The sequence below is a fragment of the Mauremys mutica genome, chromosome 1, assembly GCF_020497125.1.
Source record: "Mauremys mutica isolate MM-2020 ecotype Southern chromosome 1, ASM2049712v1, whole genome shotgun sequence".
Taxonomy (NCBI): Eukaryota; Metazoa; Chordata; order Testudines; family Geoemydidae; genus Mauremys; species Mauremys mutica.
Window position 1 is genome coordinate 129,296,826 of NC_059072.1, and position 27,738 is coordinate 129,324,563.

Genomic DNA, 27,738 nt, shown 5'->3' on the forward strand with positions numbered 1-27,738 from the left:
TCATCATTATACTAGTTTCTGACCATGTTAGTCAATGTAGTATTAATCTGCAGCCCTAGTAGATTTAAAATATTGCACTCAGTGTCCATCTCTCTAAATATTCATTCAAACACTGATCTCAAACAAATCACTTGGTACAGCCATCTCCAGTGAGTAATGGATTATTTTGGCAAATTAACCATTTACTTGTTATAAAAAAAACCCTTACATCAGGTTAAAGTTCACATTGACTTTAATTTTTCTATAAAATATCCCGTGCAAGTAAAGCAAAATCAATAAAGGCCATCATTTCAATAATAATTGTTTAAACCCGCACAGCCTAATTTAAATCTCTCTTGAATGTCTCTTTAATTGCCCAAGACAGGCAAGGGTTAATTGGACAGAGTATACCGGCTGAACTTTATTATTTCCAAGTAAATCATATTGGCCAGTCAAGATCAAAAAATGATCCGGAAAGCATTATCTTTTACTAATTTGTAAAGGAAACGCTGCACCTAGGAAGGAATCCTTTCCCACTCCCCCTCCAAAGGCTGTTTCCACCTCATTGGAAGTTGGAGTGAAAAGAGGCTGCAGTCTTGTAAGTATCGGCAGATATGTTCCATTGCAAGTTTATCTGCTTGCAGAAGTCATCATGTGGCATTAGTCTTGACGCAATGGCCTCCAGACCACATACTTTTCTATGAATATCCATTCTGATATGCTCTGTGATCGCGTGCTGTAGAACAGAAACTTGGGGGTGGGGAAGGGGAGAGAGTGAGGAGGCATCAGGTCTTTGTCTACTATAACCTTAGTAAAGTGATAGTCAAGTTATCTATGGGCCAGATTCTCAGCTGGTGTAAATGGTTTTCATTTGCACTATACTGACAATCCACTGACAGCGTTGTCTGTATTTTTAATAACACTTGCATGTAAGTGTCTAACACGCTAGCTCATGAAAACTTAAAAACTAACATTCTGACTTATTTTCCATCCTTTATGCTGTTTAATAATTTGCACTACATGTAACCTGGTCAGTGACCACATGCTTGGCAGCTTCCCTTTCTGGTTCTCCTGCAGTAGCCCAGTGCTGCAGTGGCTGCATTGCAAACACTGCATGGGAATACCTAAATCCAGACTAACTTAAAGAACTGTCATGAAAATATTTGTAATGGTAGTAAATTGCCTAAACATCTTTACAAAAAAAAATTTATATATTTTAGGGCAAACAAAAAACCCCACCTCTGAGCAGTGTCTCTTCCAGTTGCTTTTAATTTAAGTTCTTGCATCTGCTTTTTTGGAGGGGTGGGATTTTGAATGAGACTTCCTTTTATCCAAGTCTTGTCGTATTTCCAAAGGAAACCCCTGTAGGTTTTCATTAACGCAGGGGAGGCAGAACCTTTTTGAGTAGAACAGACTACATTCCTGTAGAAAAATTATATATAATTAGCACTATAGAAAAATGGAATTGGTTACATTACAGCGTTTCTAAACAGTGTTTTTCAACCTTTTTGATCCCAGGGACCGGCTTGCTGCCTTCCTAAGCTGTGTCAGGATGATCTCAGGGACCGGCATTGGTCCATGGTCCGGTCATTGAGAAACATTGCTATAAACCATACTTTGTATTCAGTGTTCTCCCTCCTCCATTCAGCTCATGTAGCTTCCTCACTAATGGGGAGATCATTCCTGGTTGATTCAGCGGGGTAGGAAGCTTTCGCCCTCCAACCCCAATTAAGGGTTAAAGGCAATTGCAGTCCTTACACATTGCCACAAAGAGGTTATGAGAGACACCATTTCTTATGGCAGTGCCTAGCTTTACTCAAAAAGAACATAAGTACTTGTGGCACCTTAGAGACTAACAAATTTATTTGAGCATAAGCTTTCGTGGGCTACAGCCCACTTCTTCGGATGCATAGAATGGAACATATATTGAGGAGATATATATACACATATAGAGAGCATGAAAAGGATACAGACTAACACGGCTGCTACTCTGAAACCTAGCTTTACTGTAACTTTAACTGCGCCGTGCTCCACAGCCCACTACAAAATGTGCTATTCTTTGTACTGATCTATATGCTTCGTGTTGCCATGGACACAGATCCAGGTACACAGATATTGTGGTGGTGAACTCCACAGAAATGCTTTATCAATGAACAATGGACTCTAAAACATAGTTTAATTCAATTGTAAAATTATCCATTTACAACTGCTTTCTTAAATTAGTTCTTGGGGAGGGTGGTATTGAGGGGAGAAAACTCTTGTAGTTAAATTGGAGTTGGCCATGTAGATTGCTCCTGCTTGAGTTTTTGCTGGGGTACTGCCACATCTGTGGTGAATAAGGACTCTTGGGTCTGGCATATTTCACAGATGATTAGCCAATGCTATAGGCCCAAAAATGTTGACCTAGTTGGCTCTAGCCAGGTACTTGTTATAAAGGAAGAGGTGAAAGCATAGCTGGGGGATATTTTAATCCAATTTGCAATGCACAAGTTGGCCAACCTTGAAGACAAGGTTATTAATGCATCTGTTTCTTTGCCCTGTTGTGGGACCAAAATTTATGGTTCTGCTGGTGTAGACCACTAGGTTCCACCTAGGATTTCATGCATGGAGCTGGCATTGGTATTGCTGGTGGATTATTCTTGGGGCTAATGATTATTCCTCAAGACTAATAAATAATATGCCTTTATATGGTTTCCTTACAGGTACTAAGTACATTGGTTCTTTCACACATTCAGTAGTGAGGTTGGTATCACTTTAGGACATACCCATACACTGAAAGCCCCATCTCTGAGACGTGGTCTGAAAAAGTATTTGTTATACCATCTAGACAGCCTACTGACCGTTTGTCCCTGGCTGCCCTTCATTCTTTATAATGCCACTGACAGAGTGGTGATTTTCAGTTTTTAAATTTGCTCTGCTATTATTATTTCCATTCTAGTAGCACTGACAAGTCACACCTGGGATCAGGGCCTCACTACGCTAGACATTGTCCCTACATATAGCAAGAGACAATTCCTGATCTGAAGAGCCTACAATGTAAGAAGTCACGAAGGAAGCACTGTATCCCCTTTTGGAGATGATGAACTAAAGCCCACAGAGATTGAGACTTGCCTAAGATTACACCCACAGTGGGGCAGAGCTGGGAATTGAACCCAGGTTTCCCAAGTCCATTGCTTTAATCACAAGACTCTGCATCATACTGGTTCTTAAGTCCTCTAAGATGTAGACCCTGGGTGTATTCAAGATCGCCTTCTTTGATGCTTGTCCTGCTGGGACTCAGCAGTCCATTATCATCTACTGTTTAAGGATCCCACTATCATGCCTCCACTCAAGCCTTTGCTGTGGTAAGCATTAAGGAGCAAAATTCACTTCCCAGTCTTTCCAAATATATATGTGTTCAGCTTTCCCTCTTTTGCAAAATACCCCTAAAATAGCATATGACCACTTAGAATCACAGAATATCAGGGCTGGAAGGGACCTCAGGAGGTCATCTAGTCCAACCCCCTGCTCAAAGCAGGGCCAACCCCCAACTAAATCATCCCAGCCAGGACTTTGTCAAGCCTGACCTTAAAAACCTCTAAGGAAGGAGATTCCACCACCTTCCTAGGCAACCCATTCCAGTGCTTCACCACCCTCGTAGTGAAAATTTTTTCCTAATATCCAGCGTAAACCTTCCCCACTGCAATTTGAGACCATTATTCCTTGTTCTGTCATCTGCTACCACTGAGAACAGTCTAGATCCATCCTCTTTGGAACCCCCTTTCAGGTAGTTGAAAGCAGCTATCAAATCCCCCTCATTCTTCTCTTCTGCAGACTAAATAATCCCAGTTCCCTCAGCCTCTCCTCTTAAGTCATGTGCTCCAGCCCCTAATCATTTTTGTTGCCCTCTGCTGGGCTCTTTCCAATTTTTCCACATCCTTCTTGTACTGTGGGGCCCAAAACTGGACACAGTACTCCAGATGAGGCCTCACCAATGTCAAATAGAGGGGAATGATCACCTCCCTTGATCTGCTGGCAATGTGCCTATTTATACAGCCCAAAATGCTGTTAACCTTCTTGGCAACAAGGCACACTGTTGACTCATATCCAGCTTCTCGCCCATTGTAACCCCTAGGTCAGGGGTCGGCAACCTTTCAGAAGTGGTGTGCTGAGTCTTCATTTATTCACTCTAATTTAAGGTTCTGTGTGCCGGTAATACATTTTAACGTTTTTAGAAGGTCTCTTTCTATAAGTCTATAATATATAACTAAACTATTGTTGTAAGTAAAGTAAATAAGGTTTCAAAATGTTTAAGAAGCTTCATTTAAAATGAAATTAAAATGCAGAGCCCCCCGGACCGGTGGCCAGGACCCGGGCAGTGTGAGTGCCACTGAAAATCAGCTCGTGTGCCGACTTCGGCACCCGTGCCATAGGTTGCCTATCCCTGCCCTAGGTCCTTTTCTGCAGAACTGCTGCCTAGCCGCTCAGTCCCTAGTCTTAGCAGCACATGGGATTCTTCCATCCTAGGTGCAGGACTCTGCGCTTGTCCTTGTTGAACCTCATCAGATTTCTTTTGGCCCAATCCTCTAATTTGTCTAGGTCCCTCTGTATCCTATCCCTACCCTCTAGTGTATCTACCACTCCTCCCAGTTTAGTGTCATCTGCAAACTTGCTGAGGGTGCAATCCACACCATCCTCCAGATCATTAATGACGATATGGAACAAAACCAGCCCCAAGACCAACCCTTGGGGCACTCCGCTTGATACCGGCTGCCAACTAGACATGGAGCCATTAATCACTACCCATTGAGCCTGATTATCTAGCCAGCTTTCTATTCACCTTATAGTCCATTCATCCAGCCCATACTTTCTTTAACTTGCTGACAAGAATACTGTGGGAGACCGTATCAAAAGCTTTGCTAAAGTCAAGGAATAACACATCCACTGCTTTCCCTTTATCCACAGAGCCAGTTATTTCATCACAGAAGGCAGTTAGGTTAGTCAGGCATGACTTGCCCTTGGTGAATCCATGCTGACTGTTCCCAATCACTTTCCTCTCTCCTCTAAGTGCTTCAGAATTGATTCCTTGAGGACCTGCTCCATGATTTTCCAGGGACTGAGGTGAGGCTGACTGGCCTGTAGTTCCCTGGATCCTTCTTCCCTTTTTTAAAGATGGGCACTACATTAGCCTTTTTCCAGTCATCCGGGACCTCCCCCGATCGCCATGAGTTTTCAAAGATAATGGTCAATGGCTCTGAAATCACATCCGCCAACTCCTTGTGCTCGTCCCGCTTTTCTAAATAGTCCTGAACCACTTCTTTCTCCACAGAGGGCTGCTCACCTCCTCCCTATACTGTGCTGCCCAGTGCGGTAGTCTGGGAGCTGACCTTGTTTGTGAAGACAGAGGCAAAAAAGGCACTTGGCCATCTATTTATCACTTCTCCTTTTGGGATGTATTGGACCCTGGGGGTTTTAAAACTGCTTTCTTTGCATGGCGTTGTACACTGTACGGAGGTACATTGGCCAGGGATGTTTTAAGATATTACTGTTAAGTTACACAACCCACAACAGAGTACAAATAGCTCCTCTGCTGGTTTATTTTTGATTGAAACAGTCCAGGGAATCATCCATGCTCAAGCAAATGCTTGACTCAAACAAAGTATCTCACACAGTGCTCTCAATATTATCACTAGTATAATGTGTGCTGTGAATCACATCAGCGCAAATGACCTCAGTGAGATTTAAGACTAGGAAAATAGATGAAGGTAGTAGAGTTAATACCTTGGCTAGTGGGAATATTCAGCCTGTATTCTGAAGTTCTGGCTTTTTCCTTTTCACTTTCCAGTTGAACGTGAACCCATTATTACATGATAAATTTAAACAGTATCTCCAGATTATCTGAAGCTAAAAGCTGACAGACCTATCCAGACAATGAAAGCTAGCAAATTAAATCCAGCATTTTTGGTCTCACCTAAGGGGAGCCAGGTCTGGTTTTGCCAGGTGTTTCTCTTGTCCCATTGCAAACTAACAGAAGAACTGAAGCAACCTGCTACTAAAAAGTTGTCCTTCATACTGATCTGCCTCTTTACCACGCCCCAATGAAGTGTGGCTTTCTTTAGCTTCAGAGATTTATTAATCCATTGGGATGAGCACAAGTCTAGGAGCCACAAACTCCTGGGCTCTAATCCTAGCTCTGATTCCACATATGGCCTTGGGCAAGTCACTTAACCTCTCCATGTCCTAGTTTCCCCTACATGAAAGAGGAATATTTACCTATCTCACATGGGCACCGAAAGGATTAGTTAGGTAACATTGGAAACGTTCTACAAAAATGCTAAGTGTTATTGCTAAATACATTTGGTAACCATCTTCACACATTTGGCTCTATATCGAGTCAGGCCAGTTTGGTAGGTATTCCCAATTCCTTGCACGGTTGAGAGGTTGAAGTGGCAGAGGGGCATTGGCCAAACTGGACAGTCTCTACGCAAAAGAATAAACGGACACAAATCTGACATCAGGAATCATAACATTCAAAAACCAGTGGGAGAACACTTCAACCTCTCTAACCACTCAGTGACAGACGTTAAGGTGGCAATTTTGCAACAGAAAAGCTTCAAAAACAGACTCCAACAAGAAGCTACTGAACTTGAATTAATATGCAAACTAGATACCATTAACTTAGGTTTGAACAGAGACTGGGAATGGCTCGGTCATTACACTAATTGAATCTATTTCCCCATGTTAAAGTATCCCCACACCTTTGTGTCAACTGTCCAAAATGGGCCATCTTGATTATCACTTCAAAAGTTTTTCTCCCCTGCTGATAATAGCTTCTCTTAATTAATTAGCCTCTTACAGTTGGTATGGGTACTTCCACCTTTTCATGTTCTCTGTATGTATAAATATCTTCTTACTATGTGTTCCATTCTATGCATCCGATGAAGTGGGCTGTAGCCCACGAAAGCTTATGCTCAAATAAATTTGTTAGTCTCTAAGGTGCCACAAGTACTCTTGTTCTTTTTGCTGATACAGACTAACACGGCTGCCACTCTGAAACAAATCTCAGTTTGTCATGTGATAATTTTCTGATTTCCATAAATCTAAGCAATGGAAGAGAATTTCAGAAGGGGAAATAAAGCTATCAGGAGACTGTCTTAGAGAACTTGTAGTTGTTATGACTTAATTTTGTCCTAATTTACATAGGGAACCAAATCCATCCCTGGTGTAACTTCTCTGAAGTCAAAGGAGTTATACTTGAACTTGACCCACTGTTGCTGGCCCAAATTTATCTATGCTGCATTCCTGCAATATTACCTTGATCAATGGAACGTAGAGGAATTTGGTCTCTCTATCTTTCTCCTATATAATATTCTGTATTTTCATCTGCTTCCTCAACAAATGCTGCCTTGCATCAGAATTTGAAATGTCTCATTTGCCCATTTGTGCTATCACACCATGCTCCAAGCACCGCTCTGTCCCCTGCCCCAGCATGACACCTACACGAGGGTTTGCAAGAGGCCGTGTGCTGTGGCTGCACTGGGGATGGGACAAGTCCAGCAAGCTGTGGTACATTCATCACCCCTATCCACTGCTGGGGCAGTAAAGAGAGGGCAGCATCTGTCCCACGGTCTGTTGTAATCGCAAAGGGATCTGAAGGTTTGGAAAGAGATCTACGATTCCCTAGCACTTCTACTCACTGAGCGAGCGCTTCAGTTGGGAGTGCGGATTTCATTCTTCTGTAAGCATAACCTGCAGCAAGTTTGTACACATTTAATACATGGAACAATGTTTATGAGAATTGGCAGGACAAAAAGGTAGCTGATTGAAAACAAAAACCAAACAAACACTCTTTGGTTCTCCCCTGTTGCTGTTTGATCTTTCACCAATAGGCTGGAACAAAAAAATGCACCATGTATCACATGTTACTTACTGTGCCCACACACACACGTCTGTTACACAAACTGCACTGAGATCCAAGGATAAGGAATTTGTCCTTGTCGGCGACGAAAGGATCTTTCATGACATAGCTTTCTTCCAGGAGGCTAGAAGAAAATAATTCCATGCTTTAAAAAACCAATTTCAACCTGTGTCTGTTCTTTCCACATGAAGATCTCTTAGCAACCGATTTATTATTATTGCTGTAATAGGTATTCTACACAATTTTTAACCACATTGTTTTAACCTGCATTTTTACTATTACATAGCCTAATTAAACACCGTTTCAGTTCAGGCCGTTCTGTTTCAAAAGTTCTGCATTTACATATAAATGCCTTTACTACTCCTAGCTATGTCACTCCTCTAAACTTAAAATTCAAACTCTCGTTGGCAAGATCTGTTGGCAGGCAGCAAAATAGTGATGTAAAATACTCTTGTTTTAACTCTTACCAGCTCAGGCTACCCTGTTGCTCAAGAGTATTAAGGTGATGCATTTCAAGAAATTGGCAGCTTCAGGAGGGGGAAAAACAAAGGCCTTGGTCTTCCCAGACACTCCAGATGGCTCCTCAATCAAGTAAATTATGTATCTGCTCACAGCCTTGCAAGCCTGGCTCATTATTGGATGAGTTTGATTTAAATCAGAAATAAATTCAAAGTGAAATGGACCACAGAACAGAAAAACCCCAAAGTAGTCTTATACCCCCTGCTGTCCTTTTTATGTAACTGGGAATGTGGGGGAAGGGAAGTGTTTACTCAAACACTGAACTATCCTGGAATTTAAAGCATTATAGCCATTAGTTCTGGGTAGAAAAGCTGGTCTATAAGCCTTGTAGGACACTAGGCCACAAAGAATTAATTACACCCAGGCAAGGCACTGTGTATTCATTAAGACTCATTTATACCTTAACATAGGGTTTATTTGATGCAAATCCTGGACTCTGGGCATGTCTTCTGCTCTAGCCTGAATTTTGCCCAGCTTGCATTAGAAATAGCAGAACAGAAAAACATGAACACGGAGAGTATGGGGACTCATTTTTTTTGGTACTATGTTGCCATTTCACTGAATAACCCAGTTTTATCTTCACACTCATGTCCCCATTGTGAAAACATGGTTCTTAGTTCTTCTGACTAGAGGACGACTAGAAGCCTACTGGCAATTGGATTCATATATGGGGACCATCCTGATGAGGCAAGACCATCTCCCATTAAGTCATGGTCCAATGCCAGGCCAAGCTGGTACTGATCAACCGTTGTTACCATTTTACAATGTGCTCAGCCATCTGGCCTCAACCCTGCCAAGCACCAGGCATGTACTTAACCTTAAGTCCCATTGACTTCAGGGCCTCTGCCAGGTAGTCTCATTGACTTGGATGGACTCAATGGATTTACTCATGTGCTTGAAGTTAAGTACATGGGAAGGTGGCTTGCTGGCGAGCTTGGCATTTGGCAAGATTGAACTCTGACTGCACAGTTGTTGGGCCATGCTGTACCTCCCTGTTCTAGCAGAGATTTGTCTAATTCAGGCAAATACACTTCTAAAGATCTTTAAGTTATATATTATATGGAAAACTATTTAAACAACCCTACAAAATGTGGTTTACCACAGGCATTTAACCCAGGCATTAATTAAGGCACCAATTAGTTGATATACAGGACATTTTGTGCAATATTGCATCATTCCCCAATGTGAGATTTCTAAAATCCAAATACGTTCAATGAGAGCCACCACAGAAGAGATTGTACTTACACAACAGAATGAGTGTTTGGTGGTTTCTGCCCATAATAGTTGTATGGGGCTGTTAGCCCACATAGTTGGCATTCAAAGTCTCCTTTCGGCTGGGCTTCTTTGTGGGAATCCATCTATAAAGCTACATACATGAAAACAAATCCTTTTAGATTCAAAATGCAGTATTGGGAGCACCTATGAAAGGTAATTAAACTGAACTGCTCCAGTAGTCCTGTCTAGCCTCACCAATATCAGAGGAAGAATTTTGGATGGCAGCGCAAAGGTCTGAAGAGTAAACATCAAAGGGAGATCCTGTTTTTACCTTTATTCTTCACACATTGAAAACTAAATACCCTCTACACCCTAAAATAATTTTTTTTAAAAACCCCAAAACAATAGGTGCTTACAGCTAGGGTCCTCAATCTGTATTTAGGCTCCTACACAAGTGGCCTGATTTTTAAGGGCCGTGTCCCCCAGCAGCTCCCATTAAAGTAAGCAAACTGCTCATTTAGGGCTTAGATTTCTCAAAGCTGCCTGAGGATTTGAACAGCCTAGGAGTCTAAATCCCCCAGACAGCTTGGAAAGTTTCAGCCAGCATGCCTAAAAAGGGCTTTAGGGGCCTAACTTTATGCACGTTTTTCAAAATCTTGACTAATCAACAATAAGAACTGTGTTCTCTCCAGTTGCCATTCACTTTCAACCCAGGCCACATCTTTCTGAGTTTTCAAAAAGCTTGGTTTGGTGCATATTATAGACTGCATTCTGATATAGTCAGACACATGCAACCAATTCTAACACAGGCAAGTATGTGTGCATGCACAAAATTAACACACATCCACACCTGGCTACTTGGTTGCACACAAGGTTGCCTGATTTGCATGTACAAAGGCACAATTCCATGGGCACAACTGCTGTGCCATATTTGAAAGTTATCAAAAATGAGTTCTGTTTTTCCAGTTTCCTACTGCTAACCCCCAACCCTTTCAGGTCTAGCAGCAGTACCATCTTGTACTGTGACCCTGACAGATCCGGGCTGAATGAGACCCTGTCAAAGGGTAGCTGGTCTCTGTGGATAGACTTAGCCCAGTGCCCCTGGACTGGAGCAGGTGAGCCTAGTCCAGCTAATTAAAGAGGGCTGGGCTCCATCTGGGCCTATAACGGGCTGCTAGTGGGCAGCTGTATGGGGGAATAAATCACAGTGGGGGTGGTGTTAGCACCTGGGGGTCCCCCAGAGCTAGGGGCTCAGGGAAGTAGCCCTGTAAATGCTGCCCCAGTGAGGAAGCAGAGCTGACTTAGAGTTACCATGTCTGGTTTTTTGCCAGAAATTCTGATCACAAGGGAACATGTACCGTGTCCAATCAGAGGTACTGACTGGACACCAAATGTCTAGTTACTGCCTGCAGGGGTGCTCGCATAGGGGGTTACTTAGGGTGACCAGACAGCAAATGTGGAAAATTGGGACAGGAGGTGGGGGGTAATAGAAGCCTATATAAGAAAAAGATCCCAAAATTGGGACTGTCCCTATAAAATTGGGACATCTGGTCACCCTAGGGTTACTACCTACAATGCTATGGCCAACCTGTTCCCTGCTAGCCATGTGTGGGGACTGGGAGGGGCCAGTGTGATGTGCAGAACACTGAGGGGGGCACCAGTTAATCAACCTGTGTCAGTCCCTTCTCAGTCAGGGCTGCCTCCAACCTGTATCTCCTGGGCAGGTAGGCTCCATGTCTGCTCCCAGCCTGCTCTGCTGGCAGCAGGTGAGTCACAGGGGAGGGGGAGTGAGTAAGTAGGGGAGGGGCCTCTAGCATCTGGTTTTAAGAAACTGGAAAGTTAATAAACCTCCTGAGGCTAGGAGGCTGCTAGGAACTGGAGTGCCAGAGAGCCCTGGGAGGGGTGGCCCTGAAACCTGGGCCAAGAATGGAGTTAGGACTGTGTTCTGGTCCCCCCACCCACACACCCCTCCGTTTAGAGCACAAAACCTCCTTGACTGAGACTGTGTGTTGCAGCATATGCTTTAGAGCCAGGGAGAAGTGGTGGCCCTGGTGACAGACTCCCCACCCCCACCCCCCAGACACTCACCTTGGTGCTGGTGGTTCAGACCCTTCCTTTGGGGTCAGTACTGTAGGGGTGTCCCACCAAAGTGTGAGGGTGCCATGGGCTGCTGGAGGTTCTGCTTTTCAGATGAATTAAGAAGGAGATCCTTCCCGCTTGTCATTAAATAGTGCGTGACCCTTTCCAAAGGAGGAAGGGGGCTGAATCCTGCACTTGCGAGGATTGCAATGGACTGAGGTCAAAGAGACTCTACACAGGTTCAGCACTCTTCCCACACAGGTTACAATGTGGTCTTGGGGATTTATTGTGTTAATCTCAGTGTCCCAAGCAGAGTTCACTTCAGGAACAGACTCTCATTCCTCTGTAATTAAAATTCCCCAGCAGTTTCAATTCTACAGACTATTCCTCACTTCTTACTCTAATGATGCTACTACCTTCAATGCCTGAGGTGACTTCATCTCTGTGGGAGCCCTCTATATCTTTTAGCTTCCTAAAGTGCTTTGAGATTTTTGGATTAGATCTGGGCTGTGTTTGTGCAATGTATTGTTTCAAGCAGAGGTTCTTAAAGTCAGATATGTACAAAATGCACTTCAAGGATCTCTTGTGAGGCCTGCATTTTAGATGACCAAAAACTCCTCCCTGTGTAATTAGTAACAAAACAAATACTTCCCTGATTCCAAATGAGATTCTATGACCTCATTTGGAGTATTGTATGCAATTTGGGTCACCAAATTAAACAATCATTCAAATTGTGGTAAAGAATGCACAGTGGGCCAATGAGGATTGTTTGAAGTAAGGCATTAAATAAAATCAAATTACAGTATCTATGAGGGGTGTCTCAGGGTACGTCTTCACTACCGGCCAGATCAGCGGGTAGCAATCGATTTCTCGGGGATCGATATATCGCGTCTCATCTAGAAGCGATATATCGATCCCCGAACGCGCTCCTGTCGACTCCGGAACTCCACCAATGCGAACGGCGGTAGCGGAGTCGACATGGGGAGCCACGGACGTCGATCCCGCACCGTGAGGACGGTAAGTAATTCGATCTAAGGTACTTCGACTTCAGCTACGCTATTCACGTAGCTGAAGTTGCGTATCTTAGATCGATCCCCCCCCAGTGTAGACCTGCCCTCAGATTGTGGAGTGTGTGAGTTCAGATTAAAAGACAAGATAACTCAGGGTTCTGAACTGAAATAGATTAGCTACAGAAAGGAGTTGCTGGCATCTAGAATAGACATGGCTCAGGGACTACTAAAGGGAAGGAATGATGTATATGTAGAAACATTTCTGGCTACGGCAGCTGAAAAATCATGTGATCCTGCCTGTGAGGCAGTGACTGGATTAGGTGAACCTACACTGCTTCCATTGGAGTCAAAGCAATGAGCCACTTACATGAAACTTGATGTAGCTAATGCAACTGGAACAGCATTTTCCCTGAGCCTCATACCCTGACCAAATGTCCTCTAGTATTTTCTCAGTGAGGCGGACTGTAAAATGGCCATGCTAACAAATTCACTATCAGGGAATAGTATCTTCTCTCCATGCAACACATGACGAATCAACCAGAAACCGCTCCTTTGCTGGGCAGGACACAGTGTCTTGACGCTGCAGAGAGTTCCCAAGGAGGAACAACATTTTAAAAATAAACCCTTAGTAATCATTACAGCTGAAGCAGTGGCCTAAAGTGACTCAAAATCTTTCCAGGTGTTGGTATCTGTTTCCTCCTTTAAAATGCAGACAATAGGGAATTTCTGAAGAAGCACCATGTTCTAGTGACGTGTATATTATCTGGCAAGTTTGTAGTTAATGGACTTGTTAATATTGCTCATTTACAGCTTGATCCTGCAAGGCACAGAGCATTTTGGTCCTAAGGCAAAGGACTTAAGCACCTACTAAATTTAGGCATGTGAGTACATACATTGAAATGAATGCAACTACTCATGTGCTTAATGTTAAACAGATGTTTATTTAAATGCTTTACTCAATTGGGGTCAGAGTGCCCAGCACCTTGTAGCATCAAGCTACAAGTGCAGTTAGAAACCTGGTGGGGGGAGGTGCTCCGATGCTATGGTGGTGCAATATATATTTTAATCCAATTCCAAGAAAACACTTATAATTAAGACACAGTTTAGTCTAGTGATGGGATAAGGGAATGTTTCCTTGACTGATGTAGGGTGTGGATTTGGATGGATGGGTCTCGCAGGGCTCCTAAAAACTTCTGAGCTGCTCTGCTTGGAGCGTTGTGCTAGTAAGGTTGTAAAGCATGCCAGAAATAATAAATCACCATTAAATGGTCAGGGTCAGTGACAGTAAGGAATCTGACTTTCTAGACTTCTGTTCTCATTAGCACAGGTCTCTACAGTGTGTATTTTAAGCACTGACTCTTGATCCTTCAGAGGAGCCCTGAGTGACTGAAGAGCTAGAGAAACTATCCAATACATATATTGTTCCCACACAGATAAACAATTTGATAGGGTGTCAAGAAAAACCTTGCACTGACACACCTTTAATCCTTTCAAATTAAGTCTGCTTGGGGGACTTGGTTTTCCATGCAAGGTGTTCTCATATTATTTAGAGATAGTGATGACCTACCAGAAGAACATTCAGGACCTAATCCTGCAAGGTGCTGAGTGTCCTCAATTCAAGAGTGCAGGAGCCGCTCAGTACCTTGTGGGAGCTGGTCCCCAGTCCCTCGGCCAGCTAATGCAGAATTACTCTGGAGTCCTTTGTCTAACCCAAAAATCAGCACTGGGGATGCAATCACCTCCCTTAGAAAGCTAATCTGCGTTCACTAAATATTATTAAAAGCATTTTTCTCTTTCATCCATTATTTCTAGTTAATTCACTCGGAACAGTTCCCTCCCTCTCTCCCTGCCCAGCTCCTTCCCGTTGATGCCATTCAGGTACTTGTAGGTCACTTCTTTGCTGTCTCCCTACCTCTCCTATATGAATACAGATCTTCCTTTCACCTGCCCTACTTTGATTTAGGATAACTAGTCAGGAATTGAGAATAATGGCCAACTGGAGCATAGCTATCATATGGCTTTCAGTTATCCTTTTGTTGAGTCTGAACTTTTCATGAGTTTAAACTTAATCCAGACTTGATGTCTCTGTCTGAAACTTTTAATCAAGGCTCTGACCTGCGAACTACTCCTGACACCTCCCCCCTCCCAATAAGTAGTCATATCCTCCTTTGTCTTTTCTAATTTACATTTTAACCTGTTTTATCCTGTAGAATCTTGATTGATTATGCATGACCATTATGATCTGTTAATCACTTTGTTTACTTCTGTGTATAAACATTGATGCTCACCCCTAATAAACTTGCCACACTTACTCCGAAGCTTTGCTCTTAAGCTAAGGATGGTGTGTGAGCCCGTTGATCAACGAATTATTGTCTGGTCTCTGACAGTTTTCTGAGCCCTTATACCAACTCCGCACAAACTCGGGTGCTGGAGAGGTGAGTAGGACTTGCTTTTTACCTAACAATTTGGGGGGCTCGTCCGGGATTCCTTCTGGTGCGGTGCCTCTGTCCAGTGGTCACACCACTCATATACGAATTGGCAGGCGCCACGGGAGATTTCTCCCAGCCAATTCAATATTGAGGGGTCGTGTACTGGACAGCAGGATAAACGCCAGTTGGAGGGCTCCTGTCAGACACCATGGGTCAAGGGACTAGCGTGCCTCTTGAGAGTCCGCTGGGGATTGTAAATAAGTTATGGAATGAAGGGAAAACTCCCAGTACAGACAGGAATGTCTAGGAGGAAGTTGTACACACTGTGTGTAAGGAATTGGACTGGGTATACCGCGGTATTGGCCGACCCGGAGATGAGGTGGCCTTCGTATGGCTCTTTCGAACAGGCTGCCTTAAGAGGAGTAAGGAGCCAGATCGAAAAAGACCATCCGGGACAGTTATGTTACTGGTTTTGTTGGGACACAGCAGCAGAGCTGTGGAAATCTTTAAAAATTATGGCAGTCAGGTATTCTTCCGAGAGTGAACCCCCTCCATGTTATTTCAATGAAGGGTGTAAACCACGGCGTGTTTTAACTCGTCAGTTGGTCCCCACTGCACCTGCCCCTATTCCTCAGCAAGGGGACTCTCTCCAGGGCGCAGAGGGGAATCTGCAGGACTCCAGATTGGAATCTCTGCAGAGGGATAAGGAGGAAATGGAGGGGCACACCTCGGGAGCAGTTTTGCATGAAAAAAAAAAAAAAAAAAAAAGGGAAAGTAGTAAAAAGAAAGAGAAAAAGGAAGAATATAAGTTAATGGCTTTAGCTTTTCGCGGTGGTATTCGAGGCAGAAGCCGTGGCCGTGGCAGGGGATTTCAGGGTGCTCGGGGAAGAGGGTCCTGGCAACCCCAGCCACCAGGAAATTGTTTTCAGTGCGGACAGCCCGGTCACTTTAAACGTGAGGCAACCCCAGCCACCCTGGAAATTGTTTTTCAGTGCGGACAACCCGGTCACTTTAAACGTGAATGCCCTGGGGACGCCCAGAGGGTCCGGTCGCATCCGCAGATACTTACACCAGGGACGAATACACTCCTGCACCACCAGCCCAGCCGTTCTCAGGCCTGGATCAACTACGGGCAACAGCAACAGCTGCAGCGAACTCAGCCTTCTCAATGACGGTACCCCGGGGGCGAAGGCAAACAATGTGATGGTCTTATTTCCTTAATGTCTTTAGCCGGCTCTTTCCTCACTTTCTCCCTCCCAGCAAAGAGCCTCATCTAACCCTTTCAGTCCAGGGACTGCCTGTCTGTTTCCTCATTGATACTGGAGCTACTTTCTCTCTTTTAAATCATGCCCCCTCTCCCTGGCTATCCTCTGAGGTTAAAACTGCAACTGGGGTGGAAGGCAATCCACAGTCTCTGGGGACTCACTTTGCCTCTAAATGTTATTTATGCTGATAAATGTTTTTCTCACCGTTTTCTTTTTTCCCCAGCTTGTCCGATCCCTTTGATGGGCCGGGATTTACTCTGTAAGCTTGAGGCTACTTTAACCTGCACTTCCTGAAGGGGTAGGATTATTAATGACAGTGTTAGGAGATTCGGCCCTAACTCAGGGTAATTGGGAAAACCCCCCCCTCTCTCTCCCTGACCTCACTGACTTGCCTTCAACCCTCTGGGGAATTTCTGACACTGATGTTGGCCTGCTCCTTTCGGCAGAGCCAGTAAGGATTCAAGTGAAGCCCTCCTTAGCCCCCCGTCAGTCCCCCAATACCCCTGTCGCTGGAAGCCCGGGAAGGCATCCGCCCCATTGTCGAGGGATTCATTGCACAAAAAGCTAGTCCGCCCTCAGCGCACTCCCTGTTATACCCCTATACTGCCTGTCAAAAATACTCATAAAATGTACTGAGACCCTATTCTTTGTGGCTTTGTACTGGATCTTCGGCTTTTTAATCAGTATGTGGTCCCTCTTCATGCAGTAGTTCTGATCCCAGCTACTATCATCAGCCAAATCCCCTGGGATGCTGAGTGGTTCACTGTTATTGACTTAAAATCAGCCTTTTTCAGCATTCCTGTGCAACCTTCACCTGGGAGGGACAAAGTTATGTCTGGCAACGACTTCCTCAAGGCTACAAAGACAGCCCCACGATTTTCAGCCAATGCCTCCGCCACGACTTGGAAGGCTTCACCAGTCCGCAGGGATCCACGTTAGTCCTATACGTAGATGACATCCTACTAGGTAACCGCGAAGAAGCCGCCCTCCGCATCGATGGTAAGGCACTTTTATTATACCTACACACCAGAGGCCACAAGGTAGACCCTAACAAGATTCAGTGGGTCTCACAGAAGGTCCGATATCTGGGCTTCCTGTTAACCCCAGAGGGGAGGACAAATGGACCCAGCCGCATAAAGACTATCCAAAACTGCCCTCTGCCAAACACCAAGAAACAACTTCGAGGTTTCTTAGGATTAATTGGCTTCTGTCGACCTTGGTTGCCGTCCTGCGGGGAGTTGAGCAAACCGCTCCACCGACTGACTGCTAACCTTGCTCCTGACCCTTTGCAGTGGTCCCCAGACACGATTCAAGCCTTTCAGTTACTCAAGGACAGTGTGGCCTCCTCCATGTCTCTCCGCCCCCCCCAATTACAGCAAACCCTTTCACCTTTTTGTCCACGAGAGGGGCGGAATTGCTAGTGGCGTCCTTACCCAGCTGAGCGGGCCCACCATTTCCCGCTTGCTTTTTACTCCCAGCAAATCGACCCTGTCGCTCAGGGAACCCCCATCCTGCACCCGGACTCTGGCAGCAGCTGCCCTGCTGATCACAAAGGCAAAGAGCCTGACCCTGGGTCATTTTTACCATGGTCTGGACCTCTCATGCCTTGTCAGCCTTCTTCTGCGTAGGGGCACGAGACCCAAGTCTTTTCGGCCCATCGTCAGCAGCAGCTAGAGGCCAAACTCCTAGAAGACACTAACCTAATTTTTGAAGGTGTGGGCCCCTTAATCCAGCTACCTTGCTTCCTGACCTGCCAGTCCTCCAGGATCAGCACAATTGTGTGGAAGTAGTTCATAGCATCTTACAGATAAGGAACAACCTGTTTGACGTGCCACTGGCAAACCCTGATTGCATCCTCTTCTCGGACGGAAGCTCCTTCTATGTTGATGGCAAGCGTTTCACCGGTTATGCAGTCACCTCTGAATGGGACATTCAAGAGGCCGCCTCACTGCCAGGAACTGGGGAGCCCAAGCCGCCGAACTCTACGCCCTGGCCCGAGCTTGCCAGTTGGCCGCTGGTAAGACCGTTACCATTTTTTACTGATGCAAGTTATGCTTTTACCCGTACCAGTACCCGCTGAACTACAGTCGTGGGAGAGCCTCGGAGCCACTCTGGTCAAAGGGACCTGGGCTTATGCCGGATGGCCGAGCCTGCCTCCCTCGCTCCACAATACCCCGTGGCAGTTCGCTGGCACATGATAAGGGGGGTCACTACGGCACACACGCCCTTGTGGACACATCGCTCGCTTTTGGTATGCTCCAGGCATTCAACCCTATACTGCCTGTCAATAGTGAAAGCATGCAGCACATGTCAGCGAAATGGACCTGCTCCGCCTCTTAACAAAATTAAGGGTGGAAGACCGCCACCTGCTGCTCCATTTCAACATCTTCAAATTGACTTTGCAGATATGCCAAAGGCTTTTAGGAAAAAGCACCTCCTTGTTTTGGTTTGCCCTCTGACTTCATGGGTCGAAGCTTTTCCTACTGCTAATTGTACTGCTGCCAACAGTGGCGAAGATCTCCTTAGAGACATTGTACCCCGTTTTGGCATCCCTCTCATACTTGATTCAGATCGCGGACCCACTTTATGGTAATGTCCTTGGCCATTTAGAACAAGGACTGGGCATTTCACACTCCTTTCATACACCCTACCAACCCCAGTCTAGCGGGAAAGTTGAGCGTATGAATAGGGAGCTTAAGCTTACATTGGCTAAATACTGTCCAGGAAACAGGGTTAAACTGGCCTCAGGTATTCCCTTGGTCCTGTGTTTCACCTTCGCACTCGCCCAACCCGTGTATTGGGATTATCCCCCTTTGAAACTGCTCTATGGACACCCCCCTTTCAAAGGCGGGGCGCTACCACGTGCTGATGTTTCACTATTGGGAGGGGATCATATGACCGCGTGCCAGTTTCTCTCCCTACAGGCTCGCCTCCGTACCCTTTGGAAAGCCTCACAGTTTTCCCAGACCGTGCCGCTGGAAGAACAGATCACCCGTTCCAAACCAGGGGGGACTTCGTCTGGGCCAAAAAGTTCGTTCGTGGCGACGCCCTCCAGCCGAGGTTTACTGGACCCCACCAGGTTCTTTTAACAACCCAGACTGCAGTGTTCCTGGAAGGACGCAAATCCTGGATCCACCACTCCCACGTCAAGCCAGCCGTAGTGGACCACAGTGACGAACCAGCAGCTCTTGCCACCACTGAGGATACTGCCTCTAACCAGTGGACCAGCTTACCTCTTTCAGACATCAGACTTAAATTGACTCGAAAAAAAAAAATGAGAGGACCTTTTATTCTGACAACTGTATGTTTTTTATTATGCCTTTTTAGTTTATTTTCTGCTTATAAAGATAATGCTTTTATTAGATATTCTCACGAGGTTAAAACTCGTATTTTAGGAAATAGAAGTAATTGTTGGGTATGTACTCAATTTCCAGTAAATGCAGAACAGGGACTCCCCTTCACACCCATTCCCCTGACCACTGCTAATATGACTTGGATGCCACCGGCTAGAATAAAAGATCCAGTCCAACACAATCTTACATGGGACAAAACAGGAGTGCCAATTAACAGATATCTCAGGGTAACCAATCAGACAGGATCACTGTGTTTTGTTAAAGAAAAAGGTGTCAACTTTTGTGGGAACCAGTAAATGCAACATGTATTTTAATGGCACCGCCTTTAGTAAAAACCTTGGCTTCAAGCCTTGTGCATCCCACTTATCCCATATGTAAATCCCCCACAAGCCTTCAGAGTCAGCTTTTAAGAAACCCTGCTCAGATCACGAGGGTGTCCATCTAATTGTTAAGGGATATACAATTGCCTTCTACAATGCTCAAGCAGTACTACACTGCACTTTAAAAACACCACTACCAAATTGTGCCTCTGCGGTTCGCACAACGACCCCTCTGCGTTACCAGGGGGAACAGTGGTCCAACGGGTGGTGGGTTACCTCCTACTTTGAGAAATGGAATACCCGAAACGCAATGTATGGAACACACCAGCCACCTTATGATTGGTGGGGAGCCTTATGGAATTGGCTGCCTGGATTTGGGTGGGTTAAAAAAACTCTTGGTGGGTATTGTTGGGGCCATAGTAATCCTTATAATACTGTGTTGCTGCATCCAGTGTGTCCCCTCCCTCATAAACTCATGTGGGTCAGTTTATTCTTTTTCTACTTCAGCCAAAGGCCTTACTCTCTTTGAGTTGGCCCAGGCTGAAATTGCCAAGCGGCCCATGGCTCCTAAAAATTGGGTGTAGAGTTTGGTAAATAAATATCCAAAAGCTACAAAAGAATGAATGATGAGTCTTAACTTTTCAAGAGATTAAACTTAATACAGAATTCATGTCTCTGTCTGAAACTTTTATTCATGGCTCTGAACTGCGAAATACTCCTGTCACCTCCCCCCTACCTATAAGTATAGATATACTCCATTGTCTTTTCTATTTTACATTTTTACATGTTTTATGCTGTAGAATCTTGATTGATTATGCATGACCATTATGATCTGTTAATCACTTTGTTTACTTCTGTGTATAAACATTGATGCTCACCCCTAATAAACTTGCCACACTTACTCCGAAGCTTTGCTCTTAAGCTAAGGATGGTGTGAGCCCGTTGATCAACGAATTATTGTCTGGTCTCTGACAGTTTTCTGAGCCCTATACCAACTCCGCACAAACTCGGGTGCTGGAGAGGTGAGTAGGACTTGCTTTTTACCTAACACTTTCATTCCAGGAGATCATTTCACGGAATTAAATCCTCCTGTCTCCCTCGATCTGCAGCGTCAGACTCCCTGAGGACAGGAGGATGTTTCAGTGCTGCTATCCATTATTCACTTGCAATGCACAGCCTCCCTCTAGCTGTTGAGTGTATTACCACAGCATGCCCTAGCCCCACTACTTAAAGAGAGCCTGGGGCTACCCTTACTATGTCTCCCAAGTGGCAACATGACGTGCAATCCAGAGCACCATCAGACTAGCCCTGAAGACAGTTTTAAACATGAAAGCAAGTGAGGTAACTGAAAAGTCCTAAGAATCTTTGAATATGCAAAGCATGTCAAGGGGGTTGGTAAAATATGCTATCAAATCCTTTCCTTGAGTAAAGAACTTTTTTTAAACACAAGCTACAGCTCAAAAATATGTCTCCTTAGATCAGGGGTCGGCAACCTTTCAGAAGTGCTGTGCCGAGTCTTCATTTATTCACTCTAATTTAAGGTTCCGTGTGCCGGTCAATACATTTTAATGTTTTTTAGAAGGTCTCTCTCTATAAGTCTATAATATATACTAAACTATTGTGGTATGTAAAGTAAATAAAGTTTTCAAAATGTTGAAGCTTCGTTTAAAATTAAATTAAAATGCAGAGCCCCCCCGGACCGGTGGCCAGGACTCGGGCAGTGTGAGTGCCACTGAAAATCAGCTTGTGTGCCACCTTCGGCACCCGTGCCATAGGTTGCCTACCCCTGCCTTAGATGCTGTGGAGTCCATGTATATATTTCTTTAAGATTTAACAAGGATAAGAGAACGTCAACATTTTAAAAAAAAATTGGAATTTGAGTGCATCGTGAGGAGGATGACTCCATGATGAGCCTAAATGGTGAGTGTGTATACGGTATATGTACCTATGTCCTCTAGTGGTTAGAATCAGAATTGCTCAACTGTGTGTTATTGGCTCTATACTGTTGATAAGGATTCTCTGCTAGCTCAAGTGTTTGTCCCCTCCTCATCCCCTCCAAGGGTGAAAATTTTAGGGGAGGCACGTGATAGGAATAAGAGAGAGAATAAGCCCCATAACTAAACCTGCTCAGAAGATTCTCAGCATGTTAGGGTGGTACAGCATCAGGCCACCTCCTTGCTTGAACTGATTTTGTCCCTACTTAAGTTAATTTATGACAGCTTTGTTAAAGCAATTTCCCTGGTAGAAAATAAGGTAGAAATGCTCTATCACAGTGCTTGTTCTCGCCTTCCTCCATGTTACCATTTAAAAATAGTTACAGTGGGCCACACAAATGCAGATGAAAGTACCACTGGTCTTAAACACAATCTAAACTTAACACTTTCCAAACTGCAAAAATCATGGGGTGATTTTTTTAAAAGCAGAAATATGCAACAAAAGAGAACCTAATGTGTTGAGAAATAAGATTCTGGCACTGTTAAAATAATCTTGGCAAGCATAAATTATAGCTCCTGTGATGTAGAAGAGTACATGTGTGTAGATGTTATTAGGCGGTTGCTAAAAGATGCCAGAACTCCTCCGTAGCTAGAGAGAAGTTCAGAGTTAGCATATAGAAGAGATTGGCCCTTTCCACTAAAATCTGAATCAGATGTGTCTCAGTGGATGGTGTTAAGCAAACCAAAGTAGCAAGGACTGAGTTACAGCTGAAAAGCTGCCCAGTTGGTTAAATACACGTAAGTATATATTTAAAAAAAAAAAAAAAAAACGAGCAGAAGTATTTAAGGAGAAATAGTGCCAAACTCAAAACACTGAAAGCCAGGAAATACATAGTGAAATTATATCCCTACATATATAATTTTCCACATACACCCACCCCATCTAATATACTCCATCAATTTCCCTAGTACATGAACCCTATTCTAGTATAGCCAAGCACTCTAGCATGTGAGCTAGGGAACATACTCATTCTAGTCTGCGTCTCAAATAGCAGTGATCAGTCCCATCAAGACAGGAATCTGGCCAAGTATGTTTGAGGAGAACACGGATGTTCTCTCCACTCTAACTGTTGAGTTTCTCTTTCCTGGAGAGACGTCTGGAAGTTTGGGGTTCTTGAACACACATCTCAAAGCCTTCATGGAAGAAGTCTGCCAGAAGGATTTGTAAATAGGGTGGAAAACATTTGCAGCAAAACCTCAGTCATTCTTTCAGTGTGGCTTACAAATGGAGTACATCCTTCAGTCATGGACTAGTTACTTCAACAGCTGCTAAGCTAGGATATGTCTAGACCGCAGTCACTAGGTGTGATTGCAGCTCGTGCTGACCTACCCATGCTAGCCTTTATCCAGCTAGCTCAGGCCCTGGGACAGTAAAGCCAGGGCAGCGTGAGGTTCAGCATGGGTTAGCCACACGAGGCATTACCCAGGGTTCTGGGTTGGTTTGTACAACCCATGCTGAAGCTCATGCTGCCATGGCTTCACTGTGCCAGTACCTGAGTTCACAAGATTAAAGCTAGATCCAGTATGTCAGCTTGAGCGCCAATAGCACCCAGAGACGCAACCCATATATAAATTAGTCTCACCAGTCTCACCCCATAAATAAGCCCCCCATGTTGTGAATTTTTACGGTGCTCTGGATAAAGCACTTGAATGCCCTTATTCAGCCCTCTGTCAGTGTGCTTATCCAGTCTGCTCATCTAGGGGAGGTTCTTCTCTCAGCCCTCATTTTAGGGATCCTTTGAGCTATTTGGTCTGGGACAGTACATTAAGGTCCAACTGCTTGTTTCAACACCAGTTTCTTGGGTATTGCTGTCAAAAGTCTGAGTTGTTTGTTTCCATATTTTCCTGTGTGACATAGATAAGATGTGACCTTAGTATAGGTTATCCCCACTGTCTGAGGCAAAACACCTTTTACTGTAAACCTTAGGGATGTTTCACTCACCGTTAGATCTGCACAACCTATTTTCTGAAGTAGAGGTGTCCAAATTCTTCCCTCTATCCTGTCCAAAAGTTATTTTGGCCCAGTCCTCAGCTCTGCTTCATCTCCATTGGTCAAGGGCAAGGAGGAGGAGGAGAGCGGATGGGGCCTTTTTATGTCTCTACATAGATGAAAATGTCGCCTATTGGCTTAAAACTGATTGTTGAGGCCCCTAATGGGCCAAGTACACTAATGCTGCATGGCTGGAATGTTCCCATCTGCTGATGTATTGGAGAGGTGCTGAGCTAGCTCTGGTTAGCCTCCAGCAGGCCTGAGACCTAAGACTGATAATTCTGCAATAGTCCCAAAGAATCTGAGTTACAAGACAAATCATTTTCCTTTAGCCTCAATTCTCCCATCTGTAAAGTAGGTAAGGCTAAGGTTACACAGTGAATCAATGGCAAAGGTTAGCATATAGAATCCAAATCTCCCAATTCTCACGCTGTCTCCGTTAATTAGTGCTTTTTTTTCCAGCAAAATCCTCTTGTGCTCCCTAAAAAAAGCAAGACTGATGTGATGTGCCCCTATAGAGTGGGGCATCCAGGGTCCTGCTTCATTGCATTGGTTTGAGGGAAGGAGCATTACAATTCTTCTCACTTTCGCACTTCAGTTCCTAGGCTGTGAATTGACAATGCTCAATGTGCCAACTGCTGGGGCTGTTCCCTATCCTGGGAAACCACATCACATCCTCAGCCAGAGCAAAGGGGGAGTACCAGTTTTCACTGCACTGTAGGATTAGGGACCCTGAGTGCAGATAAAAGCTTGTCTTTACTTAAAAATTTTACTGCTTTAATTATACCAGTATAGTTATGCTAGTATAATCCCCTAACATGGATGAAGTTATATTGGTAAAAAGAAGCTTAGAGCAGTATCATTCATTCCCATTCTGGAGGAGGAATAAACTATACTGATATAAAGGACCTTTATACTGGTGTAACCAGGGCCGGCTTTAGGCCAATTCCACCAATTCCCCCAAATCGGGCCCCGCGCCTAAGAGGGCCCCGCGCCCAGTGAGAATCTCTTCCCTGGCTAGAGGCGCCTTTTTAATTTGTACTCACCTGGTGGCGCTCCGGGTCTTCGGCAGCACTTCGGGGATGGGTCCTTTGCTTGCTCTGGGTCTTCGGCAGCACTTCAGCGGCGGGTCCTTCAGTGCCGCCGAAGACCTGGAGCGAGTGAAGGACCCGCCCCCGAAGTGCCACCAAAGACTCGGAGCACCGCCCAGTGAGTACAAGCCTCACATGTTTTTTTACATTTCTTTTTGTCATCCCTGTCGGGGCCCTGTCGAAACTGTTCGAATTGGGCCCCGCACTTCCTAAAGCCGGCCCTGGGTGTAACTGCGTACGAGCTAGGGAGTGTACCAGTATAATTCTATCCATTTTAAAAACAAAATCACACTCCAAACTGAAATAGTTATACCACTGCCAACGCAAAACCTAGCAGCAGACCACACATAGTTTGCTGGGATTTTGTAATACATGTGTAAAGACACCCCTACCAGCTTAATATGAGCCGTTCCAATTCTTTCCATGGAGACAATTTCACAGAAATATACTTGGTAAACAATGGGTCTCCATGGGCAGAAGAGAGAACTAAATCAATCAGTAAAAACAACCAGAACTGTTCCCGGGACCAAGAGTTGGGAAAAGAGGGAGATATCTTGGGGCCCTTGTTTAGAAAATCCTGACATCTCTGTGGCCCTTCTCTTATTCAAAGGTGCCTTTTCATCACTTGCAACAGCCTCCCATACTGACAGAGGTCTACATCCTTCATAATGTTACCCACATCAGTATCTCTTACTAAAGGCCCTGGAATGAGCATCAATGCCTCACTGTTGTCTAATTGCCCATTCACTTGGGGGACACGGATTCTAACTCATTAGGCAGTGCCAGCTGCCTGTGCATAAACTGTGAACGACACAAACAATATCTACAGTGTGTCAGAATCTCCTTAGCATTAGGAACCCAAGGTGCTGCTGTGTATTCAGGCTGTAGCATTACACGTTAAAAGGGATATTGTCCATATATTGATAATGTTTTAAAAATAAAACTTACCTTTGTTACTAATAACCCAGTGGAAACTTAACACTGAACTATGCCTGCAAATTCAACAGATCCTCTTGCACGGATGCAACTTGCTGCTGTTGTGTTGCTGGCTGCAGCCAGTATCAGAGCTGCACACTTCCTGGTTCACGTGCACTACCCACGATGACATCATAGGCTTTTTAAAGGAGCCGTGTTCAGTCAACATCAGCAAGGCGGATCAAACTGCTGCTGTGCCATGCATAGCTAGGGCTTTGTAGCAGAGCAAGAGTCCTAAATTATACATGGAGAAACCTGTCCAGGGCTTCAGGTTAGAATCCAAATAATCTGCATGGTGGTGTATTTTCAATTCAAAGATTTAGAGAACTTTGGATCAGATGTGTGTGTGTTTAGAGGATACCAATCTGAATTAAACATGGGAGACAAAAGTACAAGATATAATAGTCATTGGTTTCCTCCAGTTTTCCAGTAGCATAGGACTTTTGCACAGAAAAATGACTGAAATATCTGCCAGTCTGGTAAACTTCCCAGATCCCAAACATTTGGGAACTTCTTAGTCACTTTGTGAATTAAAGTTTATATCTCCATGCTTCTCTCAGCTGGTTTGGAATACACTGAGGAGCCAAACCTTTATTTATTCTGTAATATTTGGTGTTACATTTAGAGATGTATTGGCGAAATAACCAGCCTTTCCCTTACACAGGACCAGAATGCACCAGAACCACTATGGCCTCCCCCCGCCCCCGCCCCCCCATCATCAAGGTTGCCAACAGCCTCATATTACAAGGGATGTCCCTTATTTAAATAGAAAATTACCTGCCCCATGCTTCACCTCTGTACAACAAGAGTTGGGAGTTGCAAAAGGCAGCAAGAAATCTCTGGCAAATGTAGGTGAGTACTGCTTATTAATAATAATAATAATAATCGTGATGATGATGATGATGATAATGATAGGAGTGCAGTTCCTCATTTTTTAAATACAACGTTGGAACCACCTCCCCCACACACACACACACTCATACTACCAACACTGTCACAGCGACCATCCCTGCACAGACAGGGGAACCAGCATATGCAGAACCCCATTAAGGTCTGTGCCGTCCCCAACAGGCTGTAGAGCCCAGTGAAGGCTCCCTGCTCTTAATATGCTGGGTAGTGGATTTGGGATAGAGTGGTTTGGAGCCAATGTATCTATGACTGTAGATTCATTGGACGTAGCAACCCCTTTGCTCTCCATGTAGATACAGCAGCTGCGAAGTCTGCTACAGACTTGATGTTCCAGTAGCAGCTGCAGAGCTACACTGAAGCTGCTCTGTAGCCTGGAGGGAGGAATTTGAACTCTCCAAAGCGCATGACCTCCTTAGCATGCAGCCCATTTACTCGGGGCCTGGGTATTGCTGGGATCAGGGTATGACCCATTATATTTGTAAAGTGCTCTCATGATAGTGATTTTACAATAATCTTTCTACACTGTAATATGGAAAATATGAGATCATAATGCAAATTATTTCATTCCTAAAGTGACTTATTAATCAAGATTTGTGGGCACTATTTATGGGTTAACTGTAATAGTGTTAATGTGGAAAAAAATTATCTCCAGGAAATTATTGTTGAGTATTGAGAGAGATCATTCTTATCATAAACAACATTAGTTGTCTAAA

The 27,738-nt window shown here is 44.5% G+C and overlaps 1 protein-coding gene across 4 annotated transcripts; it reads right to left on the reverse strand.

Moving 5' to 3' along the window:
- Nucleotides 1-214: 214 nt before the first annotated feature.
- On the reverse strand, nucleotides 215-26,226 carry CDPF1 (cysteine rich DPF motif domain containing 1). 4 transcript variants are annotated; one of them, XM_044995710.1, is made up of 5 exons: nucleotides 26,090-26,226; nucleotides 9,641-9,761; nucleotides 7,889-8,000; nucleotides 1,219-1,401; nucleotides 215-729 (listed from the first exon to the last, which is right to left on the reverse strand). In XM_044995710.1, the coding sequence occupies exons 2-4, from the start codon at nucleotides 9,751-9,753 to the stop codon at nucleotides 1,252-1,254; spliced, it is 375 nt and encodes a 124-aa protein (XP_044851645.1). In that variant the 5' UTR covers nucleotides 9,754-9,761; nucleotides 26,090-26,226; the 3' UTR covers nucleotides 215-729; nucleotides 1,219-1,251. The 4 variants fall into 4 exon arrangements, with proteins under 4 accessions (XP_044851645.1, XP_044851655.1, XP_044851662.1 ...); XM_044995720.1 differs by lacking the exon at nucleotides 26,090-26,226 and adding an exon at nucleotides 11,699-12,521; XM_044995727.1 differs by lacking the exon at nucleotides 26,090-26,226 and adding an exon at nucleotides 9,866-11,666.
- Between the last annotated feature and the right edge of the window lie 1,512 nt (nucleotides 26,227-27,738).